General features: G+C 38.6%; 1 protein-coding gene across 1 annotated transcript in view; it reads right to left on the reverse strand.

Annotated features, from left to right (window-relative positions):
• zgc:152951 (uncharacterized protein LOC569013 homolog) overlaps positions 1 to 15,881 on the reverse strand; it is a 47,605-nt gene that overhangs the window by 12,578 nt on the left and 19,146 nt on the right. The window contains exons 4-7 of the mRNA XM_028801283.2: positions 11,706 to 11,779; positions 10,643 to 10,840; positions 9,843 to 9,980; positions 1,142 to 1,231 (exon numbers count right to left, since the gene is read on the reverse strand). Of these exons, the coding sequence (XP_028657116.1) occupies positions 1,142 to 1,231; positions 9,843 to 9,980; positions 10,643 to 10,840; positions 11,706 to 11,779 (500 nt within the window). The remainder of the gene's footprint in view (positions 1 to 1,141; positions 1,232 to 9,842; positions 9,981 to 10,642; positions 10,841 to 11,705; positions 11,780 to 15,881) is intronic.

The following is a 15,881-nucleotide window of genomic DNA, read 5'->3' on the forward strand; positions in this document are numbered from 1 at the left end:
CTGCTATAGACTCTGGGGTACACTGCAATGGTGCTAATCATCAAAGTTAGTCTTGTTATCATAAATACATACAAAGAAAAGACCAGCACAGGATCACTCCCAGGTGATAGCACACTGCAACTGACCCATGGAGCATAAGTCTGAAAATGTGATATGCAAAGAAAAACTACAGTTTTGGAAGTATAGTTAATCAAGAACTCAATATAGATAAATAGGAAGTAGAAGAACTGTAACAACCCAACATGTATGAGTGTGCTGAAATGAATGTTTAAGGAGATGCCCTAATGGCACCAGCACTATTCTCCCTTAACCAAAGATCATATTCAGAAAGGGTAATGACATGTAACCCAAGGCAAATTAAAAATAAGGCCAGAGCTGAAATTTATCAGGGAGTTGTCAGAGGTCTGTTCTGTTCAAGTGACACTTGCACTTTGTATGACTTCCTCTATCCTTGTTAAGTAACTTCTGGGATATCCTGGAATTCAAATCTATCAAGGAGTATCATGACCTAGAGTCCCATCTTCCTCAGTAGTAATATATTTCTTTGAGGGAAAGGATGCACGAATGGGAAAAATATCTTCATTTGGGACACTTGAGCAGTCAATCAGTTACACATGTACCACTCTAATTTAGGGCCTCCAATACAAACGTATTTGTGGGATGTGGGAGGAGACAAGAAATCAAGCAAGACGCAGAACAGACTTGTACTTTATGGCCAAAAATGTTTGCACACCTGACCTTCACCCAGTGAGCTTGTTGGATATCCCATTTCAAAACAATGGGTTTTATACTGAGTGCTTCCCCTTGTAGCTTCTTTCCTGTAAAGGTTTTCCACCAGATTTGGGAGTGAGACTGTGGGAATTTGGTGTTCCAGACAAAAACATCTACCTCAGAATGGGCATGCCAAATCATCTCAGAGGTGTTCAGTTAACCTGACCAGCGTGTCTCCAGGGATGTAGGCAAAATACCAGAAGAAAACCCATAGAGATACAGGAAGCACATGTAAACTCCACAGCAACTACATCCTGGGCAGGATTTGAACCCAAGCAGTACTATCCATTACACCACCTTTCCATGCACATCAAGTAATGAACTAATGTAAATGTTCATATTTTTATTCAAATAAAATATTAGAACCAACCTTGGCTACATAGGCTTTAATCGGAGGACATCCCTTTGCTCCCCAGTTTAAGGCAAAATGAATAAGTGGTTCCACATCTGGGAGGGCCACCTGCAAAGATTCCCAAGCCACACATTAATAATATTGTCTCTTACTGCAATGGCAGATAGAAGTTTTTTTTGTTTTAAGACTTTTTTAATTTTAATAGCAAATAAAACAATACATCTTTATATATAATAACCTAGGATTTTGTTTTTGAGTTCTGGAATTTGTCTCATTTAATGTAATGTCTATTTATACACAGAATAGTTTTTCCACAATGTATTTCCTCCACCCAGCCTAGAAATCTTTTCCCATTGTGCTCCTCTAGGATCTATTAAGAAGAAAGTTAATCAAACAACACAACTACTGAAAAGGAAGATACAGATTTCCAGATTTCAAAAATAAAAGTACTAACCACACATTTGAAGCTGGGTATAACAGGACTTAATTCAAACCAACAATCCATATGATATACAGCACCTTTCCAAAGTGAATGCCATCCCAACATATTTACAAATAAAGTTACCAAACCTATTTACAGTATATCTGTCTTTTTAAACCAATGGAGCACAAGTGGCTAAGTGATTTGCTCAGGTCCACAGGGTGCCTGAGGTAGGAACAGAACTGCCAAGATGGGTTTAGAGTCCATTTTCCTCTCCACAACTGCACTGCTATCTGAACAGCCTTGTCCTGTGGGTGTCAAACTCAGTTCCTGCGACACGTGTTTCGCCCTCGTTCTGGGCTCATCAGGCGTACACACTCCACTGCACTCCCTCTCGGGAATCGAACCTCGGATGTCAGCGCCAGAGGCGATGCCCCTAACGTTGCGCCACGGCGTGTGGTTCGTTTATTTGACAGCATGTAGATCGGGGTAATTACATTCACGGCATTCGTAGTCTGATTCACAATCTGATTGTATGGGTGGTTACCTACCAGGTAACGCTTGTGGTTGGCCAGCGGAGTGCAGTGGAGTGTGTACGCCTGATGAGCCCAGAACGAGGGCGAAACACGTGTCGCGTACTCTTTGCATTTATTTGACAGTAAACTATTTCAACCATTCTATGATCTGCTCCTCACAAACGGAGGGCACCGTGGCGGATGTTAGCAGATTGCTGGCCAACCACAAGCGTTACCTGATAGGTAACCACCCATACAATCAGATTGTGACACAGACTACGAATGCCGTGATATATATATATATATATATATATATATATATATATATATATATATATATAAAATTCAATGTCTGTCTGTCTGTTCTCTTTTCACGAGAAAACTACATAATGGATTTAGATCAGGGTTTTTTCTCTAATTTGCTTAAACATTATTGGTTGATTTTGTGACTTCACTGATAGCGCTAAGTATCATAGTTCGCTTGCAGGAGCAACTTATTCATGCTGATCCGAGACAGAGGCTGCGTGCCAAGGGGAGGGGGAAGCGTGACGTCAGGAGTGGGGAGCCAGACGGGGCCCTTCTCACTCACGCTCCAGCCTCCGTTCAAATCGCTCTACCCCTGACCACATTTTGGAGTGGGCCTTGCCTCTGCTTAGCTAGCGATACCTGTTTGTTTATTGATTTTTAAAATCTGTCCTACTACGTAGGAGGAGCCATGGGGGACAGCTAGTAGTTAAATATAAGAGAGTTTGAAAATGATGGAAGTATCATTAATATCATCATTTGACTTGTGAAGACTTGAATCCATTGTGACTCTCCTGGAACTGACAGAGTCCCTGGTCAGAAGGTCAGAACCTGGTACTGCACTCATTCTTATGATGTATTTACTTTTATTGAGGACATCATCCAAACATTTCTGACCTGGAACAGCTCAGAACTTTTTGTTAACTGAGCAATAAACAATTTAGGTTTCAGAATCTTAAAAGGCAAGTCATTTTGAATTAAGGCAATAGAGGACTGTTCCATCAGTCATTGTAATTGCACTAATCAAGACATAGGCTGGAATGAAAAGTTGCCACTGCAACTCCTGAGGATGTGCATTTGAGACACTTTGTCTAAAATGTGCCCTGAAAGCAGAGCAGAAGTGTCTGACGGCCTGTAGATGGCAGTGTTCAATTCTGCAGGTTTGCCTTTCATTCAGTCACAGCCATATCAGATTCAATGAAGTGAATGACTGATTTTCAAGTCACAAGCATGTTATTAATAGCAAAGCAGTCAAATCATGGTCGGCTTTAAGCTAACCTTAATTACATGCATTAGCCAGTTATAATATACTGTTGATTATATCCCACTGCAGCTCAAAATAAATAAATTATTAATTAATTGTACTACTCTTTGATTGTATACAAAGTAAACAACTTACTCCAATATTTACTTTTACTCCAATAACCTACACAGTCCCCAGGCTGAATCCACTTGAGCATCTTCGGGATGAGAAAGGGAGATCCACAGCATGAATGAGAGTCTGCAAAATCTCCAGAAATTGCATAATGCTACAGAGCCAGTATGGACCATAATACCCAAGGAATCTTTTCCTTGCCTTGCCTAGTCTACATTTTGAACAATTCAGCCTGTTCTGAAACAAAAGCAGATCCTAGACAGTGCTTCAGTGTCTGTATTTGGCACTGGAGAGTGGCGACATTCGATTAGTACATGCAAGTCAGAATTTCAGTGTACAACTGACAATAAACCTGCTCTATAGTCATAAAAACTAAAACCTGCTTGTCCTCTAATGTAAAAGAAAACCGATGGTAAGTAAGCAGTGTAGCTTAACAGTTGAAATGTTGGACTGGAATTCACAGTTCTTCTTACTCATCCCCATAACTCACTCTCTGTCAAAAGCCATGCTCTAATTGAACAAATATGGAAATTATTATTTTAAAAAATCAATTTGTAAATTTTCTAAATCAGCTAAACCACAAAAATATGAGAATTGGAGGTAAAGACTCAAAGACAGCGATACCTCATAGCTTATTAATCAGCTGGCATGAGTTGCATAAAGTATATTGTAATGTACAAATAACAGAAAACTAATTGAACCACACAAATTATTAAAGAAATGAAGTGGAACTTTTCCATGTGAAAGCTGTTGAAGATTTAAAAGCATACTTAATTCAAACAATTTCATGCTAAAAATAAAAAAATAATAATAAATGTAACCTCAATGAAATAGCAAGGAACTAACAAAGACATTACTGGAAAGAAGGCAGCGCTATAACATACTAGGAAATAACTTCTGTAAAAACTGTTGGGCCTATAAGCAGAACAGAGTAGTAATTAAAAAGAAAATTAATGACCTCTTTTTTAAAGTTTACTAAAACAAATCCATATGTTTTCGTCCACTCTCTACAGTTCTGGGCAACCTTTTTATATAATCTGATAAAATCTCCAAGCTAGAGATTAACATTAATAATAACACAAAAGACCATCTTAGGAGATTCTTTCACTCAGTAATCTAAAGGTCATGTTTTTGATTTCTCAAGTTATTTTTCACAATCCTGGGGCCTCATGTATAACGCCATGCGTAGAACTCACACTATGACATGGCGTAAGCACAAAAGCGGGAATGTGCGTACGCACAGAAAAATCCAGATGCAGGAATCTGTACGTACGCAAACGTCCACGTTCTTCCGCTACATAAATCCCGATCAGTGTGAAAAGTAACGCACGTGCATGCGCCTTCTGTCCCGCCCCAACTCCTCCCAGAATTACGCCTCTTTGAATATGCAAATCAATATAAATAGCCTTCTGTGAAAAGACAATGGGAAAAGCACGGGGGAAAATATAAGAATTTCAGCGAATACCAAGTGGAGGCAAAGGAAAAACGTACTATTTGTTGGTTTAAACAGTGGTAAAATCAACAAAAGGAGGTTGATCGAGTGACAGAGTGTCGGAGAAACTCGAAAGCTCAAGTGTACAAAGTAGCACAGTGCCCGAAATAAAAAAGAAGTCACATATCTAAGTCGCCGTGAAAAGGCGAGTTGTAGCCCACCGTCTGAGTGTCATATGAAAGCTTAGGGTACAGACAAAAAAAATAGGCACACAGTGGGAAAAAAGCACAAAATGTCAACTTTAATCTCGAAATTTCCACTTTAATCACGTAGTTTATTTTGCCATTAAAGTAGAACATCATAAACTTCATCTTAAAATCGTTTAATTTACTAGTTTCTCAAATCCCATTGTAACTAAAGTAGCACGTTAAATGCTTTGTTCTGTATTTGATCTTCTATGTGCTCTGTGTGTGAATCACTACCTGCTTTATAACGGGCTTTCTCTTTCTCCGACAGGACACAGAATCCATTACATTCGTGATATTACAGCTCTCTGAATAATTAAAATACTGAGATGTATACGTGATATCTTTTTCATGATGATAGGAATGAAAGCATGTTTTTAAACATGGGAACACGGTGGCGCAGTGCTTGTTCATGTCTCACGCAAGAGGCTTGCTGCGCCATGTGCGACCTTCGATGAAATAATTTATTACAGAAGTACTGTCTCTTTCAAACGTACTAACCTCCAATTCCTGTCCTTACTTTTTGTTCTCCAAATACCCAATCGCCACACAATCAGCTCTGTAATAGGCGTGAAGCCATTTGTAAGCTTAGAACGCCGATTCTTCAAAACTTTTAAGGAACATTGAAATATCTTCGTAGTACATGTTTAATTATTCTATCCGTCTATCCTTCCAGTGTCGCATCAGCACCAGCAAGAATACTACGCAATGCAGGAACAATCCCTGAACTAGCTAGTGCTGCGGCACCGTGTCCTCACATGTTTAATTATTAAAAATACAGATTATTTAAATGAAGTTAAAGTTTTATCTGTATAATATAATCAACATATTTTGCTGCATTTCATCTTAAAAATGATATCATCATCATATGTAAATACTCACTTTATAAAGTGGCGCAGGTTGTGCAATATTATAACTGTAGTGCAAGTTTACAGTGAGGTGATTGTACTTACTGTGGTGGGTTGGCACCCTGCCCAGGATTGGTTCCTGCCTTGTGCCCTGTGTTGGCTGGGATTGGCTCCAGCAGACCCCCGTGACCCTGTGTTCGGATTCAGCGGGTTGGAAAATGGATGGATGGATGGATGATTGTACTTATAAGTACAAACAGTTCTACAAGGAGCACTTGATGGACTGATTGAGTGCGTTTATAGAAAGTCCGTACAGGAAAGTCTCTGAAACATTTTGCCGTGGCTCAGGCAGCGTCTGCTTCATGCTGTATACCGATAATTCTCTTTCCAATTAGCTGCTGCTGTGATTCCCCACTCAGATACAGTGATATAAATACTCCGAGTGGTGCAGTGAGAGTAATATGGAAAAAGATGATCTGCTGTGGCAACCCTTAACGGGAGCAGCTGAAAGAAGAAGAAGATGCATTGAGAGTAACAACGCTAAAGCAGTTATGGTATTTGGAATACTATGACTATTCCCTGGACCATTATATTGCTACAGATTAATTACAATCAGATGCATTACACCAATAAACAATATGCAGTTAGTTTCAGTGTATTTATAAAGCCGCGTCAGGAATGTGGATCTAAGAAAGAAAGGGTGACCACACAGGAACAGTAGCACTGCTTTGACGCTGGGTGCAGCCAGTCTGCAAAACCGAGTGGAGAGATTGCGTACACCAGGGTATGAGGTACCGTGTAAATGTGCGTGGCTTTACGCCAAGTTTAGGTTTTATACATCGCAATTTGAGCGTGGAAACATTTGTACGCAACATTTCTGTACATACGCACCATTTATACATGAGGCCCCTGGTCTTTTGTCGCACACATTTCTTTTGTTGGTGATACTCATCCGTAGATACTTTATCTATCTATCTATCTATCTATCTATTCAAAGTATCTATCTATCTATCTATCTATCTATCTATCTATCTATCTATCTATCTATCTATCTATCTATCTATCTATCTATCTATCTATCTATCTATCTATCTATCTATCTATCTATCTATCTATCTATCTATTCTGTGCCGCTTTGTTGTACATCGAGATTTGAGTACAACATCAAAATCTCAATTTTTTTTTTAGATTTTAACTGGGCTTGTGTGCATGACAAAAGCAAAACCTCTCATAAATTATCATTCACAGTCAATCACATAGTCTCAATGGCCCCTGTCTATGTTATACAACATGCTGAGATGAATTACTTTATTTGTTTATTTCTCTTTTCCCTTTCAAATAAAACTTGCAGTAGACAAACACGACAACTTTTGACTTTTCCTTTGTAGTTCTTTCTACAGTGGACAGTTCTCTTGTGTGACCTATAGCTTTTCATTTTAAGCACAAAGATGTAATTATTTAGGAGGCATACTGTTACTCTTTTTAGTTTTCTTCTCTTAGACCTGTGCATTTAAATGAAGATGAATTATTTAACTTGCTACTGCCTTCTCCTGCCTTGTTCATTTGTCCAGCAACCATAAGTGCCTAAAATGAGTACTCTGTTACATGTTTCATGATAAAGTCAGCAATAAATAAATAAATACATAATAAAAAATATGGACTTAATGGTAACTAATGAACACGTTTTAAGTAAAAAATCCTGAAACCAATCTGCTACTGAGGTCATAGCACTTTCAGCATCCAGAGTGGTGATGTGTTTGTTTTGTGTTGATTAGCACAGGCAAGTAAGAATCTCACTGCACTCTGTACATGTCACAATAATAACCCTATAAACTAGACAATAGATAGCGGTTACTGCAGCTAGTTAGAACTACGGTTTCATTCTGACTCATATTCACAACATGGCAGCCTGTACAGTGGACCTGAAAAGTATTCAGGCCCCTTCACTTTCTGCACTCTGTTTTGTGTTGTAGATTTAATTTTAAATGGATACATTTGTCATTTTGCCCATCAATCTACACTTAATGACCCATAATGGCAAAGTTGAAACATTCTTTCAGAAATGCTTGCAAACTTATTAAAAATAAAAAAAACTGAAATCCCTCATTCATAAAAGTATTCTGAACTTTAAATCAGTACTTTGTAGACACACCACTGACTGCAATTAGTTAAGTCTCTACACGATTTGTATGCCTGGACTTAGACAATTTATTTCATTCTTTCTGACATGTCCTCTCAAGCTCCATTAGACTGGATGGGAAGCATCTGTAAAATGTCTTCTTCATGTGTCCCCACATGATGTTCTATGGGGTTCAACTCTAGGCTTTGACTGGGTTTATTAAGGAATTTAAGAGACTTGTCCTGAAGCCACTCCAGCATTATCTTGGCTGTATGCTACAAGTCATTGTTGTGCTGAAAGGTGACCTTTCACCCTAGTTTGAGGTAACATGCACTCAGAAGCAGGTTTTCTTCAAGGACCTCTCTGTATTTGGTTTCATTCATTCTCCCCTCAATTCTTACCAGTCTTTCTGTCCCTGCCGCTGAGAAGCACCAAATAAAGCATGGTGCTACCACTACCATGCTTCACTGTAGGGGTAATATTAGGCAGGTAATGAGCACTGCCTGGTCTTCACCCGAAATAGTTTTTGCAGTTCTGGCCAAAGAGTTACATTTTTCCATCTTTTTCCTCATGCTCCCAGAATCCTTTAAGCCAGGGGTGGGCAAAGTCATTCCTGGAGGGCCGCAGTGGCTGCAGGTTTTTGCTCCAACCCAATTGCTTAATAAGAAGCACTTATTGCTCTAGAAACACTTCTACTTCATTTTAGTTATCTCCCTCATTAGGATTTGGAACCCTTATTGCTTATTTAAGTCTTAAACAGCTGCATTCTTGGTTTTTAATTGCTCCTTATTAGCAATTAGATGCAAATGACAAAAGAAACCAGCAGTTATCCATTTTGCTTGTTACCCTTTACACCTGTGTGTATTTATCGTGCACTATTTGGTTTAATTAAATACTTGGAAGGAAAGAGAAGAGAAAAAAGTGAAGGATTGAGAATTACCCATCCATTTTAAACTTCAAAGTATTTGGATGATATCCTTAGAATGGAAAAAAAATCTAGGATATGAGAATGACTTGACATAGCAGAGTTAAAGCACTAACAAGCCATGAAATGTAATTATTGACAAGGATTGTTTTCTAATTAAGCAACTGGGTTGGAACAAAAACCCGCCACCACTGCGGCCATCCAGGAATGACTTTGCCCACCCCTGCTTTAAGCTGTCACATGTCTTTTACTCAAGAATAGCTTCCATCTAGCCACTGTACCATAAACATTTGATTGACGGAGTGCTGCTATCCTACCTACAGGTTCTCCCATCTCAGCAGAGGACTTCTGATGTTCTGAACATTGAGTGAACATTGGGATTTGATGACCTCCCTGACCAAGACCCTTCTTTCTTGATTTCTGAGTTTGGCCAAATGGCCAACTTTAGGAAAAGGATTTGTGGTACATGGCATTTCACAACTATTGAGGCCATTGTGCTTCAGTTTTGAGTTTTGATTTTTAGTATATATGCAAACCTTTCTGACAACATGCTTTCACTTTGTCATTATGGATTATTTGATGGGCAAAAATGGAAAATGTATCTATGTACAACTAAAGCTACAGCACAATAAAGTATGCAGAAAGTGAAGGGGTTTGAATACTTTCTGAAAAAATTGTAAACTACTGACCATTCAACCAACCCAATTCAAAATGCTCCAGTAATGCAGTGCATTGCTGAATCTCAATGATAGACATGGAAGTAAACAGAATTATGAACTAGAACAGTGATATAATGTGTTTCCAAAAGCACTGACCAAAAGACGGGGATCATACTTGGAGAAAGGCCTCAGGAGCTGTGCAATTCCTTTTTTGTTCCCACGTAGTACACCATTTTCAATGTCTTGAAGGGTAAAGACAGTGCCTCCAATCAAGTAGCTTGCTGAATTAAGGAACTGAAAAATAATTAAAAAAAGAAAACAGTGGTGAAAAACACTGATTGAAAACAACAAAAAATATAATGCTTTTAATTTGAATGATCAGACGGAGAGTATTTTATAACTGGGTTAGAATATGTATGTTTGTGTATGATCATATATGAATACAGTGAAATTCTTACTTGAATAACCAACCGACATGGATCTCATCAACAATCGTCACCCGATGATAAATGAGAATGCATTAAAATATGTAACTTCATTTTATTTACTAGTAAACAGAAGCTCTTCCAAACACTCAAAGAGCAACTAATCAGATCTCTGGTTAGTGAAAGGTGGGACACATCAGCAGGTTTCTCATTTCCCTTCTACAGCACATGTCAACATACTGACTTAAAATAAACTTGGTTTTCCATTTCTTTAACACTTTATGTGGGTAATTCAGAGGCATTTCTTCTAATCTGAGCGAAGACATGCTCTACAATGCATACATATGACAGTTAAAGAACAAGAGAAGATCATTCAGTCTGTCATCCTCATCTGATTTGCTAACAGCCAAGTTGTAACATTATATGTCATTCTTATTTATTCATGATACAGCCACAAAGAATTAAACAAATGGCAAATAACTCTATTTGACCTCACTTCCACAGTAAACTCTGGTTTGATGAAAGGCCCACCCGATATCTCTGCCACATGTTTTTTGGAGAACCCATTTTCAGCTGACCATGAATGACCAAGGCATTGTAGACATTGATGAAAAAGGCAAGCTTCTCCTTTCGAGTCAGAGACGTCAGCTGCACATTCTGGAGCTGGATGGTCAACTGGCAGTACTTCTCAAAGGTGGGGCTGCTGGCCACAGCCTGATAATTAACCATCTGAAATAAAATTAAAGAATAGATGAGAAGATTACTCTTATCAGCTTAGCTTCAAAACTTTAAAATATAATCTGAGCGTGCAATTGGTTACTGAAGAAGGGGTTTGCTATGTCATTCGACCTGGCTAATTATTTCATATATTTTGGAGGTCCAACATATCTTCTCTTTACATATGCTTAATTTCCTGACACAATCATAACATCATAAATGAGATGGAGAAATTAGCTTGTCCAGATGAAGATAATATTATTTATGTAGGACTCTGCAAGTGTTGTTTTTTTCTGTCTAAAAAAGCCTAGCCCCACTTTTACACATATTACTTTATTAATCCCACTCTCTTCGTTCTGGTTTTGCCATTAAGATTTGCAATTTACTACAAGACTGTTTAAGTTGGTATGAGACTTAATAAGAATAATTTACTGTATTTGATTTATAAATTAGTAAAAAACAGTATATTCATTCATCCACCAACCCATTTTTCCAACCTGCTTATCCTGAGCAGCATTGTGGAGAACCCAAACATTAAAAGATTTAATTACTGTTATAATTTTGAAATTCTGTTACAGACAGTAATAACATGTTTCAGTGAAAAAACTTAATCATTTTTGTGTTATAGCTTTCAAAGGGAGTCAGCAAACCACGTAATGGAGTAAGACTGGTAAATAATAGGGGAGAACACATCTAAACATCACCATCGCCCTTTATATAAATGCAAAGAATTATTATTATTATTACTGGCCAAGAGCAACACCGCAGATTTGTGGATTAACGCTACATCCAGACAATCAGCTAACAAAGCCTCAAACTTTCTCATAGCAGATGCTGCTACATAAAATAACCATACATAAGAAATGCAATTCCTTACCTTTCCATCATTAGACAAGTGATCCACATAAAGTTTTGCGATCAAATTCTTTAATGTGTCTGCAAGCCTTGAAGCTAAAAAAAATGTAAAGCAACAATTTATCTCACTTTAACAATATTTAATTGAGACAATTACTACTGCTTTACTATGTAGATAATGAATACCTAATGAACAAATCGAGCTACACATGATGTTCATTGCATTAGCATAGTGTACTTCTCTTCTATTTTTTTTCTGCTACCCCAATTTTTTCTTGATGTTTCTTTAAATTCCCTTTTGCTAAGGCAGTACGAAGTGGCACTCCATGACTGCATGATTGTGTTGATCATGATGGCCTGGCATTAAGGTAGCTCAACAGTCTAATAGATTTAAAAAAATAAAAGGTGACATTTATTTAATAATATTTGCCAGTTCATGGCTCCATTGTCCTAATAGCTCATCCAACAAGTTCAGAATGCTTTCAAATTGTTTCAAATAAATACAACACCCGTCACCAAGTCAAAAAAAGAACTGCCATCATCACTAGGATACTTGAGATAAGTAAAAAAATAATAAGAGAGCTAGTAAAGTTTAGTAACTTCAAAGACAGACACAGCAGTCAGTCGAGCAGGGGAGTATTACAGAAGCTTAAGGGGACAGCATGTATTAAGTAACTTCAGCATTTCTTTAATATATTAAGTTTAATCATTTAAGTTAAATAATTTAAGTTTAATAAAAAGGAAGGTTGAGCAGTTTAGTAATCCAAATTCAAATTTTAAAAAATTAGTCTAATACAATGAAAGTACTGTTTGATGTTGGACTTTTTTGGAGGGTGGCTTGGGTGAGTTACTCAGGAGATGCTGACAGTTGAGGAGGAGGTGTCTGGCCTGTGTTGTAGTAGAGAACTGGTGGACCTGGCCCAGGTGACCTTTATGGAGATGGCATGCATCTCTAAGGTGATGAAGGCGAAGACACCAGACCAGACACGTAGAGATAGGTGGGTCACAGTTGGATGTACGCATAAGGCAAAGGGTACATTCTCTGGGTTTTTCAACCCCAGAATTGGTAGTGTCAGACAGTTTTCAAGACCTTGTGGACCTGGACAGTGGCTCTGAGAGGTCTAAAGTGGCAGGCAGGCATGAGGAGCCCCAATGGATCATCTCAAAACCAGTCCCCAGAAAGAGAGAGGTTGTGATAGTGGGGGACTTGATCATTATGGGGATTGAAACACAGGGTTGCTCCAGAGATAGATGGTCTCACACAGTGTGTTTCCTTCCAGGTGCACAGGTGGGAGACTTCCATGAAAGGGAAGATAGGCCCTTGGCTGGAGCGGGGGTAAAGTCAGTACACATTGTCCATGGTGGAACAAATGATATACATAAGGGCAGACTGTCAGTTCTACAATCTAAATTTAAAGAGTTACAGTAGGTGCCAAGCTGTGGAACAGAACTAACAGGGTAGTCTTCCTCACTTTTCTTCTTGTGCCAAACTCCATTTAAAGTAAGACTGAGGAGATCAGACGGCTTAATGTGTGGCTCAAATCTTGGTGTAGGATAAAAGAGTCACAGTTTTATGGGGCATTAGGATTCCTTCTGGAACAGAAGGGGCCTGTAATGGGTTACAGTTGCACCAATGTATTGGGGAAGTGTATTAGAAGGTCAGTCGAGGATTGTTTAAACTAGGGAATGAGGGTGGCAGAGTTTACGACAGGCCATATTTAGAATTGTAAATGAAGGGACAAACAATAGTGTAAAAATAAATTTGCATAGTAATGTAAATTCTAGCCCAATGTTAAAGTGCAAAAGTAAAATATGTAACACGTTAAAATTGCTTGCCTTAATGGTAGAAGTATCAAAAATAAAACAAATGTGTTGTAGTTGTATATAGCTGTGCATAATTATGAAGATATAGCAACAACAAAAACATGGCTAAACAACAAAGATGGTGATGAGTATAACATAGAACAGTGCACATTTTTTAGGAATAATAGACAAAAAGAAAAGGGGGGGGGGGTTATCATTTATGTAAAACAAAATTTAAAATCTATGTCATCTTCAACTGGATGGTGAGCTACATCTTAGTGAGGACATCTAGAAAAGCAGAAGAGAAAAAGGTCTTGTTTTATTGGTTATGTTATAGACTGTGAATAAGGCGCTATATACGCGCCCGACCTGGCACAGATTCACACTGAGGCACGTGTTAAAATGACACAGACTTTATTTTTCTTCACCTGTGGGGCACGTCTTCCCCGTGAACCCCACAGGCACAACACAGTCCCAAAGCACTTAAGTCACGGACCACACTCTTCCTCTGGCACCATCACTCCTTCCAGGCAACCTCGTCCTCTTCCTCCCGATTCTGGCCCTGAATGGTGGTTGCTGTCTCCTTTTATAGTTCACCCGGAAGTGCTCCAGGTGCTTGATCACCGAGTTCCTGCTGCAATTCCGGGTGTGACGAATATGCTGCCCATACGGGCTCAGGAGTCCCAAACACAGCACCCCCTGGCAGTGCCTGCAGGACCCAGCAGGGCTGCCCCCAACTCCAATTCCCATGGAGCCCTGCGGGAACCCGAGGTGCTGCTCCAGCCCAGGGAGACGGCCATCTAGCATCCAGGGGGAGGTATTGCAGTGTCCAAGGCTGCTCCCCCTGAATATAGTGTGGAGGGGCGACCCGGCTGGGCATGGATGCCAGCCGCCTGCCACAAGACCCTCCCTCAATGCAGATGGTAATTTCAATGCAGATCTTTATATTAATAATAAAGAGGGATATTTTAGTCATGAGGTACTTTAACTACCTGAATATTAACTGGGCTAGTCTTACAAATATTACAAAACAGGAGTTTACAGACAAATTCAGTGACTGTTTTTAATGTAATATGTTAAAACACCAACACATTAGGAAGCGTGACTAGGTTTAGTATTTTGTAATAGAAAGGATAAAATTCTGGATGTAGAGGTGATTGAACCACTAGAGTCAAGTGACCATATTATTATACAATTTGCAGCATTATGGAAGAGCGTGGATTTAATACATTAAAAACTGTTTAACTTTGGAAGGGGAAATTTTAAACAGATGTGACAAAGTCTGAAAGGCATAAATTTGGATAAGCTTTTAAGTGTAAGGGCAGTCGAAGAGCAGTAGAACAAGTTTAAAATTGTTTTACATATAATGCAGGAAAGGAACATCTCAAAAATTGAAATTAGTAGAAATTTAAAAAAAAATCCACAGTGGGTAAATAAGGACTTGAAAAATAAGCTACAATGGAAAATAAAGCTATATTAGGCATGTAAGACTGGTAACTACATGTGAATCATAGGGCATATGAGAAAATGAGAGCAGACTTTAAGGAGGATAAATCATTATCTAAAAAAAAACCAGGACCAAATAACATTTATCCTCCAGGAGGTTGGTAAATACATATATAAACCCTTGACGAAATTTTTAGGAAATCACTGTACACTGGGGAAATTCCTGAGGACTGGAAAATAGCAAATATTATCCATTTACATACAAAGGGTGATCAGGTAGATTCAAGTAACTATAGGCCAGTAAGTTTAACATGCATCAGAGGTAAATAAATGGAAAGAAAGAAAAAGACAGTATCACACGTCAAGAACAGGAGTTTTACTGAATAGTTAGCATGGGCTCAGATGAGGGAGGTTGTGATTTTCAACATGCTGGAATTCCATAAGGAAGTATATGAACAGAGTGGTGTCCCACTTGCCAGTCCATAGTATCTTGTCTCCCTTAAAGGTACACATCTTACCTCCACTTTGGAGCAAGTCAACACAGTCAACCAAATAGACAAACAATAATAGGAGACAACAATACCAAAGACAACAATTAGGTGGCAACTGCTACATATTATAGAGGGACCTGGCTAGCCTAACCCAACTTGGGCAAACTTTTAGCAAATGAAATTTAATGTAATTAAATGTATGATATTACACATAGGAAGTAAAAATGTTAGATCTGGATACATGATGGGAGGTCTGAAACTTGAAAGTACCCCTTATGAGAAGGACCCAGGAAGCCATAGTGGACTTGTCACTATGAAACTCAAGGCACTGTTCGGAAGCCATTAAGAAGGCTCACAGAATATTAGGTTATATGACATGATGTGTAGAGTAGAAATCAAAGGAAGTTATATGGATTGAACTCAAATGCCTCACATCCTTCAATCTAAAAATGAAACCC

This window comes from Erpetoichthys calabaricus, chromosome 4, assembly GCF_900747795.2.
Source record: "Erpetoichthys calabaricus chromosome 4, fErpCal1.3, whole genome shotgun sequence".
NCBI lineage: Eukaryota > Metazoa > Chordata > Cladistia > Polypteriformes > Polypteridae > Erpetoichthys > Erpetoichthys calabaricus.